The sequence below is a fragment of the Astyanax mexicanus genome, chromosome 24, assembly GCF_023375975.1.
Source record: "Astyanax mexicanus isolate ESR-SI-001 chromosome 24, AstMex3_surface, whole genome shotgun sequence".
NCBI lineage: Eukaryota > Metazoa > Chordata > Actinopteri > Characiformes > Acestrorhamphidae > Astyanax > Astyanax mexicanus.
The window spans coordinates 7,228,994-7,247,630 of NC_064431.1; the positions used below are offsets into that span (position 1 = coordinate 7,228,994).

Below are 18,637 nucleotides of genomic sequence, written 5' to 3' on the forward strand. Positions count from 1 at the left end.
TTATTGCTTCTGGTTCAGAGTAATTTCACCAAACCACAGAGCATTCCTTCTGGAAAAAATTATACAGAGGAACCCAAAATCAAAACCAGCGATGTTTGAAGACAGCACAACCGTAAACACCAGTAATAAAGCAAACTATTTCCATCCACTTTACTTTCAATTGCTTAGACACAGCATTTGAAAGCCATGCGAGAACTACAATACAACTGATAGAGAAACACTGCCATCTGTTGGCTGAATAGGGTAAAGACTAGACTTGATGGAGAGATAAATAGAGCATCAGTCAAAAGTTTGGACATACCATCTCATGTACTGTTTTTCTTAATTTCTTTTGTTTACTTTCTACATTATAGATTAATATTAAAACAAAACAATTGAGGGGCATGTTAATTAATGAATTATGTAGTAAACAATAATTAAAAAAAGGATTTGTCCTCCACAATCCCCTGATCTTAACTTAATCAACTGAGATGGTGATTTGAGGTGATTTGGGATGAGCTGGAACTTTAAAGTGTGAAGGAAAAATTACCAACTATTGATCAGCACCTCCAGGAACTCCTTCCTTCAAGACGCTGAGAAAACTATTCTAGGTGACTCTCCCTCATGAAGACACTGAGATTAAAATCTCACCAAGAGTGTGCAGATCTGTCCTCAAATATAAATGTGTATTTAGTAGAATCTTAAGTATAAAACATGTTCTGGTTTGTTTAACACTTTCTGTAATCCTGCATGTTTTCCTTTACTGCTTTAATGTCTTTAATATTAAATTTACAATAAAAATCATAAAATGAGAGCACCTTGAATGAGGGGTGTCGAAACTTTAGATGACAGATAGATAGATGACAGAGAGACAGCTGTTGGTGCCTGATGCAGACAGTGAACTTATCAGAAATGCATAAGATACTTACATGAAGCAAAAAAAAAAAAAAAAAAAAAAAAAAAAATTATATAGTATTTTGCTACAATAAATTAGCAAAGAAAACGTACTTATACCATACCTGTCAAGTTTTGGACTTAAAAATAAGGGATTTTTTTTTCCGCCGCCCAAACAGCCCAACCGAGGGCTTGTGCTTTATATATATATATATATATATATATGTAAACTGAGATTTGTCTTCTTGTGGGTCGGTATGCTTTCTAATTACAAAAAAGTGGCCCACAAGTCCCTGTTTTAAATGATGTATTCTCTAGGGTTGGCCCCGATTCAATCATGTGATGTAATTTTCAAAGAATCAAATCAGGTGAACAATATCCATATAATCAATTTATCAAACATGTAATGTAAAATTGTTACTCCACAAGTTCACTATAGACTCTGCTGCACACACAGTTTCCGCTGTTTTTTTTTTTAAACAAAAAGGTGATATATGCAGCTACAGCAGGTGTTAACTTCCTCCAATAAAGCTCTTATTTAAACTCAGTAACTAATAAACTCTTTAAAATATTCTAGTTTTTTCTCATTTAAACCATACTACACTATTTTTACTGTCTCCCTACCAAAAAACATGACCATGTAAAAAAAAAAAAAAAAAAAAAAAAAAAAATCTGAATTGTTGCTGTGTGACATTTTTTACTTTATTTAAGAAAACATGCATATTTAAATATAAATCATGTAGATAGCAATTTAGTACATTTAAAAGTTTATTTTGTGAGAAAAAAAATATTTGGGCTATTTTGATACTGTTGTTTCAATAATCATTAAAAAAAAAAACTTTAAGGGACAACTTGGATGTGTTCTTGCTTTTTTCTATTGATGGGCACTCGGTATCAAAAGATACTCAAAATTAAATGACATCGGCTCAGGGGACAAACTAATGTGATTGGGACATCCCTAGTTCTCTGGATCGGTTACTTAACTTTTAAATTTGTTTATTGTTTGGCCAGGATTCATATTTTAAATCACTTTTGGTTTATCTGGTTTAATAAATGTAAATAATACAGCTCTAGATGTTTTAAAAGTATAAAGAGAAGTAAGGTTTAAGAAGTAAGGTAAGGTAAAGTTTATTTAGAAAGCACAATTTCTTATTTAATAGAGATCTTACTTAATTAAACATTTACAATAAAAATGTTATATTTTTAAATCACACATTAGCCGAACTTAACACTTACACACTCAACACACTCAAAACTCTAGATTTTATAAGTATGTGTGTCAATAGGTGTATCGCTGTAGTCCACTTGTGTGTGTATTATTGCATATCTGAACAAAATGTCCTCATGCTGTTTGTAGAAAAATCTTCCTCCTGCTTGATTTTAGAGTTCACTTGACTTCATATGTTCCCCCACACTCCCCCTGATTGCACACTCAAGTTTAAACATGGGTCTGGCATCAGGTTTTCACCTGAAATTCAAGTCTCTGGACTGCACCATTGTCTCGAGTCATCCTATCTCTTCAGGATGCTATTAACTGCTTTCAGTTCATCATTGCTAAGTGGAGAGAGGTTGTAGCCCCTGAGTTCAGGCTTTCCTGCAACATAGAAAACAACAGATAATGAATATTGTTACATACTTTTAAAACATTGTATAATCTTGTGGTGCTGCTCTCAGGAAGTTAAGTATGTGTCACTTTAAAACCTCAGGTAAATTTACTAAAAATTTTCTGTAAGAAAATTTACTCAGCTTTTAAAGGATCTGTGATACATTCATCACCATGGGCTCTTAGGTTAAGAAATAAATTGTTATAAAATTGTTCACCATATTGCCCAACTCTATGATATACTTCATATTTTTATATACTTGATAAGTTAAGGGCATCTTGTACAGTAAAGAGTCATTAATGACTGATGTTAAAGAAAGTCCTATTGAAATTCTTATATTAAAGAAAATAAGCAAGATGGCATGTTACCTTAATAATGAATGCTTATTTTACAATAATATTCTACTGTAAAACAGCACAAATCTTTTCCATACCTTGTAAGTCATTGAGATGATTTACTTTCGCTTTTAGACGTTTCCTGAGGTCAGTTATCTCTTGGTCAAGCTGTTCCTGATCTGAAGAGGAGTAAATAAAGTGTAAATAAAGCTGTTCATGTAACAGGGCATGGCTTCAACATACAAAACACTGAACTTGCCTTTCTGCATCATGGCTTGAGCATTCTCCTTGGGGAATTTTATGAACATGTTTCCAAAGCAGACTTTTACTTTATCTGTGGACAAATAGAAATGAAAGCATGGACAGATATGAAAAGATGGCACAAGAAAAAATAAAGATTTTACATGACTCTATATTCACTATATGGCAAATTGACTGTAGTGTACAGGTGGGCAATATGGCCATAAAACCTTTCACAATAACGAAAGACACACACCAATATTACTAGGGATGCACTGATATGAGAATACTGGGACAATGCCTAGATCTGATATTACACATGCAAATTCAGATATACACATTTATAACTTACAGAGAGACTGCACAACCCGGTTAAAATGAAAAAAAAAAAAAAAAAATGTAATATTTATTTGCCTTACATTTTAGCTTTCAACCAATTGTATTCAAACAATAAAATGAAAGGTTTTTGCTGAGAAGTTAGTTTTCACATTGTTTTATCAGTGTCGCCCAATTGTAGTAAAGCAGGCAGCTTTGCTCTGCCCTTAACCAGCATGCAATAAATACAGCAGCAAATTTTAAGTTGAAATATCTGACAAATCTAGACCATTTTTGAATATTCAAAAACTTTGATGTCATTGTGCATCTCTAAAAATTATGTGTACAGACTCTACATTAAGCATTACAGTTTATGTTAAGTTTTACAAAACTTGAATTACTATATTAAAATAAATTAATTTAGGTTTTACATTTGGTCAAAGTCTGCAGATACCCCATCATTAACACTGACTGAGACACCTGTTCATCAAGTTGCATCCACAAGTCTACAAACCTTTGAACATACAGTATAATGCATTATCCCATTTGAACATGTATTTATATACAATAATTATTAACGTACCACTGTCAGCACTATTTCGGAGAGCATTCATCGCTTCTCGATTTCTGTTCCTTCTTGCGTCAAGGTCTACAATCTGCATTGAGATAATGTTAGGTTAAATGTAACTCACTTCTTTTCAGATTTCTTTTCATACTTGTATTAACTACACGTTTAAAAAAAAAAAAAACACTAAACCACAACTTATAATACCAAATGTGGGAATGATTTATGTTGCTGCAACTGACTTTGTCTGAAATAAAGAGTTTTCCCTTGAACAGGGTTTTATTAGGTACAGCTGCTAGAGTTCCAGTGATTTGAGGACATTTTCTTTTACATAAGAGGAAACAATAATAAAGAACAATACCATAATAGTTTGCCTTAATTATTACTTTAAGTAACAGTGGGATATTCTTGATTGATGATCAACTGTTGGGGATATTTGCTCCCTTCACAGAAACACAGTGAGCTTGAGGAAATTCTTTAAAAAGAAGCAGAAAGTATGTGAACATTTCTTTACAGGACAAGACAGTTTTTTTTTCCAGTGGAAATGTTAGTGCAGTTAGCTGGCTAGCCAATATTATGAGATCTATCAGCTATCTTAATGTTGGCTATCATTTCATCCAAATTCAATTAAGACATAAAATGTATTTTTTATTTTAGGCAGTACTGTACTGTAATGCCAAGAATGAGGCCAAGTTCACTCTGACAATATTGACTGACTTTGTTGTTTTCTGAAATTGCAGTGATCCAGAATACATAAAAGTTGTCAGCAGAGGGAAGCATGAAGTGCTGTAAGATTTTGTGGGAAAACACTGCACTGACTTTAGACTTGATAATAAAACACAGTGGATCAACACCAGCAGATGACATGTCTCTCCAAGCCATCACTGATTGGTGGAAACTTCACACTAGACCTCGAGCAGTTTGGACTGTGTGTCTTTCCACTCTTCCTCCAGACTCTGGTCTCTTAATTTACAAATAAAATGTAAAATGTACTGATGATCAGTGATGGTTTGGAGAGACATGTCATCTGCTGGTGTTGATCCACTGTGTTTTTTGTTGCGACGCATCAGAGCGAGAGTCTATAAAAGGGGGACAGAGTCCACTGCAAATCACTTATCGTTTATCAGGACTATACTAATGAGCGATAGTGAAGGAGAGCAGGGACCAAGCTTATTTTCTGTATATTTAGGAGAGGAAGATCAGCTCTTTTCTACAACTTTGTGGTAAAGGCATTTCCGGTCCCATGGTGTAATGGTTAATCACTCTGGACTTTGACTCCAGCGATCCGAGTTCGAATCTCGGTGGGACCTAATTATACTTTTTAGGCCACACATTAGGAAGACTTATGTGCACAGTAACTATAAGCTATTATTAATTTAATTAATAATAGCTTATAGTTACTGTGCACATTTGTAGTTTTACTTTATTTTAAAGTAGGCTCTAGGCTCTGTTTTTTTTGCTGTGGTTCAGAGGTGATGTGCTTAGTTTTAGCAGCTTTTATATTGTAATAATCAATTGTATACACAGCTGTTAAACAGGAGATTACAGCTCATTCAGAGCAGAGCTGAGCCTGTTGTAGTTCAGCTAACTATCCCTGTAGCCTAGCTAAGCTAACCTACACATATAGGTGCATTTCGTAAAATTAGAATATCATTGAAAAATTACTTTGAGTAATTCAGTTCAACATATAAAACTCATGTATTATATATACAGTATATGTATGTATATATATATATTACACACAGAGTGATCTATTTTAAAAGTTTAGTTCTTTTATTGTTGACGTTATGATTATAGACTATAATCATAACGTCAACAATAAAAGAACTAAACTTTTAAAATAGATCACTCTGTGTGTAATATATATATATATATATACATACATATACTGTATATATAATACATGAGTTTTATATGTTGAACTGAATTACTCAAATAAAGTAATTTTTCAATGATATTCTAATTTTACGAAATGCACCTATATGTGTTGGTTAGCTTAGCTAGGCTACAGGGATAGTTAGCTGAACTACAACAGGCTCAGCTCCGCTCTGAATGAGCTGTAATCTGATGTTTAACAGCTGTTATTAATCTAGTTACCTGCTGTTTATCAGCGAGCACGTCTTCAGCTGCCACTTCTACCTCCATCAGATACTCCATCACCCTGCTGGAGTCCATCTCCCTCCTACAGCAGCAGCAGCACAGCTCCTCACACAGCGAGTAATTATACAAAATAAGTCCCCCAGTCTGGGGAAACAAGGACCGCGCGATAATCAGTTCCGCCCAGTTTCAAAATTAAAAATCAGTAACTACTGACACACAATCATGCCTAAAATACTTTTTACACCCTGAATTACCTTTTCATATTAATAGTTGAACTTTAATGCACACAGACACACAGAGATTGGTACTATCAGAGCCGGTTTATGAAAAGCCTGCCCACTCCCTATCGGTCCCATTATATCAAATTATAATTATAATTAATTATAATTATATAATTATAATTATAATTATATTTATAAATTATAAATTATAACATTATAACTGCACACTAGAGAGAGCCCGCGAGCGAGACCTAAATGAATAGGAGTGAATGGAGCTAAACGGCTAAATACACTAATTAAAAACTTTAGTAACTAAGATTTTTATATCTACTAAGCAAGGATCATCCTTTAATTTTGAAACAAAAATAATGAATTCCCATACGGAGGAAGAAATACAGAAATAAATAAGTGAATAAATAAATGAGAAAACGATTTATAAATATATGTAACAGACGTTAAAAATACACATATAGAAATATATTAAAAACAATAATACAGAAATTATTTGAAAGAGGAAAATATACATTCTCATCACAGTTTACATGGTTAGTTACCTTTCTTTTAGAAAAATCTCCGTATATCCAGATTAGTTTTAACGACAGCTGCTCCGACTAGCTGCCTGAACTCACAGCGAGGGGAGGGGCGGGGCTTCCCCCACACTAAACAGCTCTCCGCAAAACCAGCAAGCTGATTGGCTGTTTCTCCTGAAAGGCGGGACTTTCTCCTTGAACCGGCACCACGATTGGTTAAGAGACACACAGCGGTCAGTGCATTGTCGCCTGTGGCCTATATATTTTTTTATTTAGTATAATACGGGAAATTTACGGGAAAATACTAATACGGGAGGAGAGGAGTAAAATACGGTAGTTTCCCGGCCAAAACGGGAGACTTGACAGGTATGACTTATACATTTCCATTTTTCTACAGAAAACAGTTTTTTATTTATTTACTGATATTTTACCACAACAGGGTAAATTAATATAAGAAATAATACAATTATCAAAATTACTATGATTATTTGTTAAACTTAAACGGCGCCCGCTTTGACCGGTGTTGGTCGGTCCGAGCTAATGTTGGCAAGGCCATGAACTCACAAGTTGACGTAGACAGCTTTTCCTGATCGACTCATTTTTCTGAGGATTTTCTTTTACTAGCTACTGCGGACAATGGAGGCTGAGAAACAGTTTTATATGAGACATACAACTCAGAGAGCAATAGGAAAAAGTGGATTTTAGCGGAAGGAGACCTTTATTTCTAGATTAAAAACATTGTATTCTAATGTTTCTCTCTCTGGATGACAGGCTTTTAATCATTATAGTTTTTGTGTCCTTTTTCCTAACATTTTTATAATTGTAACAAGTAACGATGCAGCACATAGAAAATGTATAACAGTAAAAATATAAAACTCATACAAAATATGTATTGAAGTAAAAGTGGAAGTAGGAGAAAAAAATAATACTCTACAGGTACAGCATTTTAATACTTAAGTACAGTAGTGGAGTAAAAAGAATACTCCAGTAGATACAGATCCAGTATTTTAGTAGAGAAGTAAAAATAATACTTCATTAGATACGGCATTTTAGTATCTAAGTACAGTAGTGAAGTACTTCTCTGGTTTTAAGGTACACAAAAATTCAAAGTGTCACTCGGGCCTCCAAATTCCCCAGCTCTCAAAGCAATCCACTGTGGGATGTGCTGAAACAAAACGTTTGATCCGCAGAGGCTCCACCTTGCAACTTACAGGACTTAAAGGCTCTGCTGCTACCGTCTTGGTGCCAAATACCTCAGACAACTTTCAGAGGTCTTGTAGAGTCCAGAGCTGGTTAGAGTTGTTTTTCAGTGATATGTGGAAGACCTACAGAAGTTCACTGGTGTATTCTTTAAATCCACAGAACAAATATCAAACCTTCCAAATATTAGTCACACTATCAGGCCTCACGTCGAGTAATAACACAATATAAAACATTTTTTCTTCCCGAGTTCTGTTATATTTCAACTGCTTACATATAAACTCAATAAAAAACACCAACATTCCTCATGAACTTTGATTTTATGACAGTAGCCTATGCTAGTTTTATATTTATTGGGATAAAATACAAGAATTGGACTTGTGCTTTATCATAGAAACAATCAACATTTCACTACAAAAATACACAATTATTATAAAACTTGATCAATGCTGCGTATAATAGCTCAAAAATGAATATATGTTCTATATGCAGACTGTACTGCAGATCACTTTCTCGGCCCGTTCTTTCTGTAATAATGTGCACTACTATGCAATGCAACAGTATGCCTTGCAAGATAACAATAAACATTCAGAAGTGTGTTGTCTTCACAGATTTATGACTAAACTGCAAATTACTTTCACGTATTAGTCCATAAACTACCCTCCATCATGTTCTCCTTATACTGTCCTTAGTAACGGCATTCAGAGAAAAAGAAAATGTCCATAAAACACTGCAACTACAGATTAAACAGTTGGTAATGTAGTGCTAATTGTAATTTTTTTTACAAGGAAAATACTTAAATTTTTGTGTTTCTTTGGTCGCTTGTGTTGCCATCTTCCTAATGCTTCCTTAAATGTGCCTCTAAAAATTTCATAACTAAATAAATAAGTGGTAGGGCCAAGGGGCGATATAGGACAGGGCCAAAGGCTATATTTCGTGAATATTCTTAATAATAAATACATTTAAAATCTCATTGTGCTGACCACAAAAGCAAGTTTATGGGGAATAATACCTTATTTCTATTCACTTGAGGCACAAACAACAACAACAAACATCTGGGAAGAAAACATATATGCAAAATTGTTACGTAGTGTAATTCACACTGCCTTGCCATGAGCACAATGTCTAGTGTTCAACATCACTCACAAAATAAAACTTTTACAGGTTTGGGAGTTCCCAAGCCATCCCCTGAGGTAACGCTACATGATTAACTTTATGAACATAGTGCTATCCCATGTCTTTTGGCAATTTGTTGTATTTGTATTTTTTTGTTAATTGTACAACAAAGCACAACGTTTTTGAAAAATACACAAAACACCTCAAACAAGCATTTTTTTTACTTAACAAGAAGTCATAGTCAAGAATAACAAACAGCAATAGAAAATGACACACATTTACATTCCTCAGTGTGCTGAAATACAGTGTGCTGTGATGAAGACTAATTTTGTGAGGTACTGTTATCATCTGCTGTAAAACTGGAATGCTTCAGTCCCAATTTCTGATCGTGGCAGTCTTGGGTCAGTCATGTAACAGAGGAAGTTGAATTATTAATATTGCCAAAAATAATCTGTTTCCAAGCTGCACTTCAACTTATTATATCTCCTAGAAAAATACACATTCATCTTAAACATAAGTGAATTACACTAAAACATCAGTATCATTAAATAATAACTGTAACATTAACATAACTAGCAATGATAAAGGAAGAGAAACATGCTCTGGCTGTTTGTTCACAAAACAAAATAACCAAAAAAATACAAGCAACATACAGCAGTGCTTGAAAGTTTGTGAATCCTTTAGAATTTACTATATTTTAAAATAAATATGAGCCAAAACATCACAAGATTTTTACATAAGTCCAATAAGAAGATAAACCGACCCCAGTTAAACAAAGGAGAAAAAAAATCCATGGTCATTTATTTATTTAAAATATATACATATATATACATATTTGTGAGTGGTAAAAGTATGTGAACCTCTAGGATTAGCAGTTAGTTTGAAGGTGAAATTCAAATTAGAATCAGGGTTTTTCAATCAATGGGACGACAATCAGGTGTGAGTGGGCAGAGCCTGTTTTATTCAAAGAACAGGGATCTATCAAAGTCTGCTCTTCACAACACATGTTTTTGGAAGTATATCATGGCATGAATAAAGGAGATTTCTGAGCACCTCAAAAGATAAGTTGTTCATGTCCATCAGGCTGGAAAAGGTGGAGTTTGGACCCTCCTCAGGAGAACACTGAACAACAATAGAGTGCATGTCAGTGTTTCGAGGAGAAAGCCACTGTTCCCCAAAAAGAACATTGCTGCTTATCTGTAGTTTGCTAAAGATCACATGGACAAGCCAAAAGACTATTGGAGCAATATTTTGTGGACGGTTGAAACCAAAAATAGATCTTTTTGGTTTAAATGAAAATCTGTGAAACATGGTGGTGGTAGTAACATGGTTTTAGACAGCTGGCCTTCATTGATGGAACAATGAATTCTGAATTATATTAGAAAATTCTTAAGGGAGATGTCAGGACATCTGTCTATGACCTGAATCTTAGGGTGTACTCACACTAGGCAATCCGAACCGTGCCCGGGCACGGTTACCTCCCAAAGCACGGTTCGTTTGGCTAGTGTGATCGCTCCGAACCGTGCCCGGGCCCGCTTGAAGAGGTGGGCCCGAGCACGGTTCACTTGGACCCGGATCAAGATGACGTCAGTGATGCGATGCTACTGTAAACGGAGGACGTTTTATACACAATTCTGCATATAATATTTTTGAAAAGGGTTCTAAAGAGCACCATAATGGTTAGTGTTACCCATAATAAATTAGGACTACTATCTACAAGTCCTAAACAACAAACACATTTTATTATTACTTGAGTTTTATGTTTCGCTCCTTTGGTCACTATTTATGTATATAGCAAGTACGTCTCTTACCTTACTGATAAACGTGAATTGTAGTCCGCGAGTAAAGCTGCAAATTTCTCCCTGGACGTCTGCTGCTTGTGTAAAAACCTTCTTACACGTGCAGCACAATTAGCAGTAAATCGCTGTGTTGCACAATCAATGAATCTCTGGTTCAGTTGCGTATTTGCACGCCCAAAACGACTCCAGAGAAACAAAAACAACAGTACAATCCTGAACTCCATTGTTTTGCGCGCGCATACTGTTCTTCAAAACAAAAGTCACCTGTTGACGAAAGCGTGCTCGGGCACGGATCGTTTAGCGCAGTGTGAGTGCAGGCCTGCGGGGGAGTGGGGAGGGGGCCGAACCGTGCTCCGGCACGATTCAACCAAAACGGGCCTAGTGTGAGTACACCCTTAAGAGAAGGTGGGTCATACAGCAAGACAACAACCCTTAGCACACAAGTCATTCTTGAACCAAAGATTGGTTCAGGGAGAATAAAGTTAGTGTTTTGGAATGGCCAGGTCCTGGCCTCAATCCAGTGGAAATGTTGTGAAAGGAGGAAACCCACCAACATTACAGGAATGGGATGAGCAAAAATTTCTCCAGGATGATGTGCAGGACTGATCGACAGTTATCTGAAATATTTAGTGGCAGTTATTGCTGCAAAGGGAGGAAATCAAACCAGATACTGAAAGCAAAGGCTCTCAAACTTTTGCCACTCACAAATACGTAATATTGGATAATTTTCCTCAATAAATAAATGATCAAGCATAATATTCTTTTCTCATTTGTTTAACTGGTTTCTCTTTATCTAATTGTAGACCTTGCCATAATTATGCAGAAATATAGAAAATTCTAAAGGGTTCACAAACGTTTAAGCCCCACTGTAAGGACAGTGGGCAGTAGATGGAGCAGTATAATTTATTTGTGGCATGTACGAGAATGTTCATGTGATAAACTCAACCCGTTTCTGTTTCCCAGCAGTTCTACCAGTGACTGAGTCTTTAGAACTGTGCAAGTCATCTGAACTGGTAGCACCTGATGACTTTGAGTCTTGCCGTATATGCTGTGTTGATGTCTTTCGCTCTACTCTTGCTCTCCTGTAGCTGTCCTCTCTCACATCTCCACACGACTGGCTCCTTTCCCCAGTGCCTTTTTTCCTCAATGCACCGACCTCCATGCTGCTCTGAAAAATATGTAAAAATATTATAATGTAATTACACTGGTTCATATTGAGATTGCTGTAAATAAACACAAAACACTGTATGCACAGTTATGGCTTGGTATATTGTTTTCTGTTTGTTTCGAGGGAATTAGATCAAAAGTATTGTTTATGGTGTGTGACTTTATGCTACAGATGGCTACTGTACATGGTTCCTATGATGATTGGTGATTGGTAGGTGGTTGCCAGTTATTTATTATGCTATTACTACAGGATCTCTATGGTATTACAGGTGGCTGCTATGGTTTTGCTAAATCCTGAAAGTTGTCTATACAAGTTGGCTACTTTATTCATATATATAATGGTTACTATGTCATTGCAGTTCCTATGTTATCCTGAGTAGTTGGGGTTAGGTGTTTCTTGGTGGTTGTTACGATATACATCGATCAACCATAACATTATGACCACCTACTTATTCCTACACCCATTATCGATTTTTTGCTTTTACCCTGTTTTCCAATGGTCAGGACTAACAAGAATCAGGACACCCAACACCTAGAGTGCACACGCAAAACATAGGGCTAGTGCTAAGTGGTAGAGCTAAGGGGTGAAATGGGACAGTGTAACGACAGTGCTGAGTATGATCCATCACCCAAATAAAAGCTGTGGGAATAGGGAGAAAGGAAGATAATAATAATAAAGTATGCAGAGAAACAGATTGTAGAGACTACAGTCTGTAATTATAGAACTACAAAGTGTGCTATATGCTCATGGGAGCTGAAACAGAGGTGGTCATAATCATATACTTGATCTATGTTCTACTACGTGGTTTGTACGTTTTTCCACGTGTTACTCCAGTAGGTGTTGTTACATGGTGCTTTGGTACCTCCAGTAGTAACAAAGGTTTACTTAAGCTGTGATGCTTAAGGTCATCCAGGTAGGGAATTAAGTGCTTGCCATATCTCTTTATGTTGCTGTGGAATTTCTAGGTAGATTATTATATGGTATTTGAGTAAAAATAGAAGGTACCTCCACACATGGACCACCTGCTGGATTCCGAATGTTGCCAATGGCCTGCATGCGCTTTAGGTAACTAGTGTTGTCCAGTGGGTCACTAAGTCTATGGTTGCGAGGTCCAGGTTTGCGCTGGAACTGCTGAGCCCGACTCTCGCTGCTGCTCCTTCGTGGCACCCCCGGGGCCTTACCCCTCTTTTCGGGAAGCGGACTCAAATGGGAGTGGTGTGGGTGAGTGTATAAGCGGCACGCTCCATTGCAAATGGGGTAATTTTTGCGGCAGCTGGGACAGGTGCATGTGGGAGGCTGGAGGGGTGGTGCCTTGGCGAGGGAAGACAGCAGGGCGAGTGGGAAAGCCCTCTGGCACTGAAGGATGCTTTTTGGAGCACTCAGGTTGGAATGAGGGCTGGTATGGGGTCTGTGGCAGCTGGCCCATGAAAACGGGATGGCCTTGTTGCTCTCCTCATGAACCGTCTGGATCTGCCGCCATTCCAGCTGCAGCAGTCGTTCCAAGTATCTCTCCAGCTGGCCCACGGGCCTGGGGCGGGATGCACCCCTGCCATCCGTATTTAAATACACAGCCAGCTGCTGGAGACTCCAGGAGTTGAAAGGCGGGGGTAGAAAATCTGGGTAGCCATCGCTAGAGCGGGACCGATGTGCAGCCCGTGAAGGTCGGATGTCACAGGGGTTGATTTCTTCTGCACGCAGATGCAGTTCAGGAGGGGCGGTGATAGAGGGAGGTCCCGGGAGCCTCTCAGTGTCAGATAGGTCACTGTCGCTGTCCGTGTCCTCAGCTCTAGGTTCATGTAAACGGGCAGTAGTCTCATTTTGGGTTTCTTGCTTTGCTAATCCCTGCCGTGGTGCAGAAACCGAAGTCAAGGAATGTGGCAGAGAGGTGGGGAGCTTTCCTGAGTCGCCTGAGTCTTTGTCACTGCCGCGCCGTGTATTCCGCCTGTGGCGCCGTTCCCTCGGTCCATTTGTGGAGGACGTGTGGGACTTTGGCTTGGTGATGTGTTCTCTCGGGTTCCTAAATAAGAAGGTTTAACGTTAAAGCGATTCTTCAGAACAAGTCAAGTTTACATCATTTCCCACTCAACCCAAGTGCAGTTAATCAGTTGAGATTGACAAGCTTGATGTCCAAAGTTTACTCCATAAAGTGGCCTGTTCTGTTGTGGAATGGCTGGAGGAGGTGTATTCATTGGCCAGGGAATACACTCTGGCCCTTTGGAACTAAAGGATGCTTTTTCAAATATCATAATAAATTTAGAACACTGTATTAAATATTCAACCTGATGCCTTTAAACTTCTATAATAAAGAGATGTTTAATAACGAAGTAGAACGACTTCACTACTTGCAATACTTAAGTACAAAAAATGTTGAATACTTTAGTACTGCTACTTAAGTGTGGTGCTAAAAGAACACTTCGACTTCAATTCAAGTCCTTCAATTTCTACTCAACTCACCTTTTTGTATAGAGCACTTATACATTTACCCAATCTTGGTCTCTAGTATTTTATACATCTCTGAATCTGTAGTGCCAATGAAAACTACTTCCACACACCAGTTATGTTATTGTTAACTGCATTTGGGTAAGAGGGAAGATTAAAAACATAAAGTATGTTAATTCAACCAAATGAAGACTCTCACAGAGCTGTTGCGGTGACCATAATTGAGGCCCTATCACATCGAGTCCTGCGTCCTCGTACCTGTAATCCCTAAAGATAGAAAAGAGAAAGGAACAGGGCCCAGTTTTTACAATTGATCACAGTAGTAAAAGTAGTGGTATTAAAAAAAAGTGTTCAATATGGTACTTTCTCTACCATTTAACAGTGTTCTCTTTATCTCTACAAAAAAAAAAATTAGACAGACCAAAGTCCACTGGCTATTCTTTGTAACAAAAAGCACCAAAGGTAATACAACTAAATAAACAAAACTGTCTTAACAGGACATGCAATGTTGTTGTGAGGATTTATTAGAATCAGGATTTTGGAGAAGCCTTCATTAAACATTTGGCTATGTTCTGCTCAAATGATTATCTGCTGTAAGTGATAAGGTCAGATTTGCTTGTCTGGTTATCACAAACTTGCCTCTAGGTACAACTGTAATGTGCCAAAATTGCATTTGGGCTGGCATTCTGAATACAGTCTTAGTTGTAGGATCACCATAACAAGATTTAAAGAGGCAGAAGGGATTTTGGGAAAGTATTTAAAGAGACATATAAATAATTACATATCAGATTTAGATTTTACTATCCAGAATATAATTGTGTAAAGTGTGTAAATATTTAAAACAGCTGCCAACATGGCCAGGGGCCTCATGTACTAAAGGTGCGTACGCACAAAAACAAAGCGTACAACATATTTCACGCTCACGGTCAGACATACTAAATTTGACTTGAACGTGAGAAAGCGCATTCCCCCACGTCACTTTCGTTTCGGTCGTACGCCTGTTTTTTGTGCGTATATATTGTGTTTTTGTCATTTGGCGACACTTAAAGGCAATGCATTGAAATTACATATAATAAGATTTCCGTTATGCACACATTTCAGTAAGCATTATTGGGTAAATTTAAGTCAATTAATCAGACAGTTTCATTGGCTTAGAGAAATAATCGTTCAATGTGTTTCCACTTAGCCTAGATTATATAAACATGCATAAAAGTTTGCGCTGGAGTTGTTAGAGACGGCAACGTTGGCATTATTGGAAAATATTGCTAATGGCCAAATTCACTGAGAGCGCATTTTCCGTGACCATTATGTGTTTTTGGCCCATGATGATGACTGGCTTATAATCCGTTTTAGATTTTCAAGAGCATAAGAGGATAAGAAAACAAGCAGAGTGCGTGACATGTAGCTTCTTGGTAAGCAACTCATTTAAAGCATTTAAATGAAAGCATTTATTATCCATCTTAGAATAATACAATTTAAAACATGGGTAATCATACGCTACGCGTATATAATATTAATAATAATAACAATAATAACAATAATAATAATAATAATAATAATAATAACTATTATTATTGTTATTCTAATAATAATAATAATAATAATAATAATAGTAATAATAATAATAATAATAATAATAATAATAATAATTATTATTATTATTACTATACGCTGCGTAATTGAGGGAGGAGTCGTGGCAGGTGTGATGGTTTTGTGCACTTGCGCTTGATTTAAAGTTGATTGTGATGTACTAAGAGAAAGTACGTGGGATTCTGCCTACGCACTGTTTGATAAATCCGGATTTTGTTGTGCGTACGGAACTTTTAGGTCTGAGCGTACGCAACATTTTAGTAGGAAGTCCACGCAAGTCTTAGTACATGAGGCCCCAGATCAGGCTGTCCTAGCAAGTAAATGAGTTCTGGTCACATTATCACTAAAGCCAGAGTGGTAGATGCTCTGCACTGTTAGCAGATTTGATGAAGCTGCTTATCATTGAGTGAATCAAGAGATCTTATAGCTGATCTTATAGGACCTCCCAGTGTTTTCACATGATACTGCTCTAGTGCTCTACTCTGCAGAATATCTTAAGTCACAATGTGTAGCATATTCTGTTTATCAACAATATGTGCAATATCACCATTTATTTACTATTGATTTGCTATCAGAAAATACATTTTCTGTCATTTAATGTCATTCTATGTGCAATAACACATAATTAATCATATAGTAACTTAACAAAATATTCTGTAAAGCATTTAGGTGCTCTTATCTTGGGAGCTGTTAACTTTATTAGGCTGGTGACTCTATTAAACGTATTCTGTGCAACAGAGGAAACTCTTGCTCTTCCTTTTCTGGGGCAGTCCTGATGAGAGCCAGTTTCATTATGATGCTTTTGATGGTCTATGCAGACTGCACTTGAGGATCCTTGAGGTGTCAAAAGTATTCTCATTCATTATTCAGGTAGAAGTATAGATGCTGGGGTTTAAAATGCTTCTGTAGAAGTATTGGTTTCAAAACTACTTTAAAGTAAATGTTATGTCAGTGGAAAAATGCCATTAAGGACAAAATCCCCAAGACAAATTTTACTCAAAGCCATTATGACTATAATGTTATAGCAAAATGTTAACTTTGATACATTTGGGATGCACTAGGCTCCCAGTTTCAGCTGCATATATGCCCATTGTAAATGAATGCATTTTAGTAAAATACAAATATTTTAAGTTAAAGTTAATTAAAGTTAAACCTTATTTGGGACATTTTGTGATAGCAAATTCTCTTGAGTCTCTGCACGGATCATCTTTATATTAGCCTACATAAGTCTGCTATGTTCTTGGAGTGTGTGGGGGCATGGCGTGTGCAGGTGTGATGGATCGCATAAACCAATAGGGAGTCGGAATGGAATTTGTTCATATTTCTCATCCAACCACAATCAGATTAAATCAAATTAAAGATAAAATTATGAAACAATAATGCATTTAAGGTGTTTTCAAACATTTGACTGTACCTGTACAGCACTAGAAATGTAACATGTATTTGTATGAGCTTTTGTAGACATATCTTAACTCACATTTTCGATTGCCATATGATCTTCCTTTTTTTCTGCACGTGAAGAATGTCCTGCAGAGCTGGTGCTTCTCCTGATGGTGGGATAAATGAAGATCTGGTCAGTGTGTTTAGTGTGTACAGTGATTACAGCAGACTGGCTGTTACACAGCTCAGATCACAGAGGTAGGGGGTGATTCAGAAATGGCGTTGTTTACATACTGATGAATGATATTAAAGAGAAATGGGCGATGTTTTTTGGTCTCTATTGAGAAGCTTTGCACCTGCTGTGTGGCTCTTACCTCAGTGCAGGGGCTGGATCTTTGGGCTTGGCTCTGGTTTTGGCTGCGGGCTGGTTGTGGCTGTTCTGCATGGGCCTCTCCTGCAGCACCGTCCCCATCCCTCCCGCCCCGCCGACTGCAGCTCCGCGCTGGGCTCCGGGTGTGTTCGCCTCGGCCGCGCTGCTGCTGCTGAACCCGCCATTAATCCTCATTCTCCATCATCAGCCCCGCTAAACCTGCCGACATGTTTCCCGCGGACAGGATCCTGCCTGCCTCAGATTAATAATGCATCAGTGATCAGATCGCCTGTCCGTAATGAGACGCTCAAAGAACAATTAGCCAGTCTGCGCGATTTCCTCTCTAAACCGCCCAACAAACCCACATACAGTCACTTACCCTTACAATAAGCCACTGATTTTACACACACAGACAATAACCAGCAGCTGGAGATCAGAGACCCGCGATTCGTTTTTACTGAACGACTCTTTCAAATGAATCGAGCCACGAATCGATTCACAAGAACGAATCAAAAAACAAAACATTGTTGATAATTATGAGGAATATGATGAGCTGTTTAATAACACCAGGAATACAAGTCCTAACTAACTCTAACACAAGTACACACTAAAAAACAGAGGTACGATATAAGTACTTTCTTGTCACTTTTCTTAATTGTACCCTTAAAGGTATAATATTAATATTTACAGGGTCAGATGTGTTCCCTGTAAAGTTGCTTTTTTGGAGATAGGTATTCTTTCCTAACAGCAGGAAATACAGATTTGTACCATTAACCAGCTAAAAGGTACATT

At 37.1% G+C, this 18,637-nt stretch overlaps 2 protein-coding genes and 1 non-coding gene across 3 annotated transcripts; 1 reads left to right on the forward strand and 2 right to left on the reverse strand.

Moving 5' to 3' along the window:
* Positions 1 to 1,985: 1,985 nt before the first annotated feature.
* On the reverse strand, positions 1,986 to 7,043 carry pdrg1 (p53 and DNA-damage regulated 1). Its single transcript, XM_049471734.1, has 6 exons — positions 6,808 to 7,043; positions 6,030 to 6,176; positions 3,951 to 4,023; positions 3,072 to 3,146; positions 2,911 to 2,991; positions 1,986 to 2,467 (listed from the first exon to the last, which is right to left on the reverse strand). Exons 2-6 carry the CDS (start codon positions 6,105 to 6,107, stop codon positions 2,385 to 2,387), a joined length of 390 nt encoding a protein of 129 aa, XP_049327691.1. The 5' UTR covers positions 6,108 to 6,176; positions 6,808 to 7,043; the 3' UTR covers positions 1,986 to 2,384.
* trnaq-uug (transfer RNA glutamine (anticodon UUG)) lies at positions 5,170 to 5,242 on the forward strand. The gene has a single exon. It is a non-coding gene; the product is annotated as a tRNA-Gln (tRNA).
* A 4,255-nt stretch (positions 7,044 to 11,298) lies between the features above and the next one.
* On the reverse strand, positions 11,299 to 18,314 carry fam217bb (family with sequence similarity 217 member Bb). The gene is made up of 6 exons (XM_022682330.2): positions 18,225 to 18,314; positions 17,850 to 18,097; positions 17,573 to 17,642; positions 14,705 to 14,772; positions 13,072 to 14,083; positions 11,299 to 12,066 (listed from the first exon to the last, which is right to left on the reverse strand). The coding sequence occupies exons 2-6, from the start codon at positions 18,038 to 18,040 to the stop codon at positions 11,827 to 11,829; spliced, it is 1,581 nt and encodes a 526-aa protein (XP_022538051.2). The 5' UTR covers positions 18,041 to 18,097; positions 18,225 to 18,314; the 3' UTR covers positions 11,299 to 11,826.
* Positions 18,315 to 18,637: the final 323 nt, after the last annotated feature.

Bases quoted from the DNA above. Each gene is read 5' to 3' on its own strand.
- fam217bb (XM_022682330.2), bottom strand. From the start codon at position 18,040: ATGAGGATTAATGGCGGGTTCAGCAGCAGCAGCGCGGCCGAGGCGAAC. The intron at 14,773-17,572 runs GTGAGTTAAGAT...TTCTATCTTTAG, and splicing joins ATCATATGGCAATCGAAAAT to GGATTACAGGTACGAGGACG. The intron at 12,067-13,071 runs GTACCTTCTATT...CATATTTTTCAG, and splicing joins CAGGTGGTCCATGTGTGGAG to AGCAGCATGGAGGTCGGTGC.
- pdrg1 (XM_049471734.1), bottom strand. From the start codon at position 6,107: ATGGACTCCAGCAGGGTGATGGAGTATCTGATGGAGGTAGAAGTGGCA. The intron at 3,147-3,950 runs GTACGTTAATAA...ATTTGTCCACAG, and splicing joins CCGAAATAGTGCTGACAGTG to ATAAAGTAAAAGTCTGCTTT. The intron at 2,468-2,910 runs GTATGGAAAAGA...TCTATGTTGCAG, and splicing joins TCATCTCAATGACTTACAAG to GAAAGCCTGAACTCAGGGGC.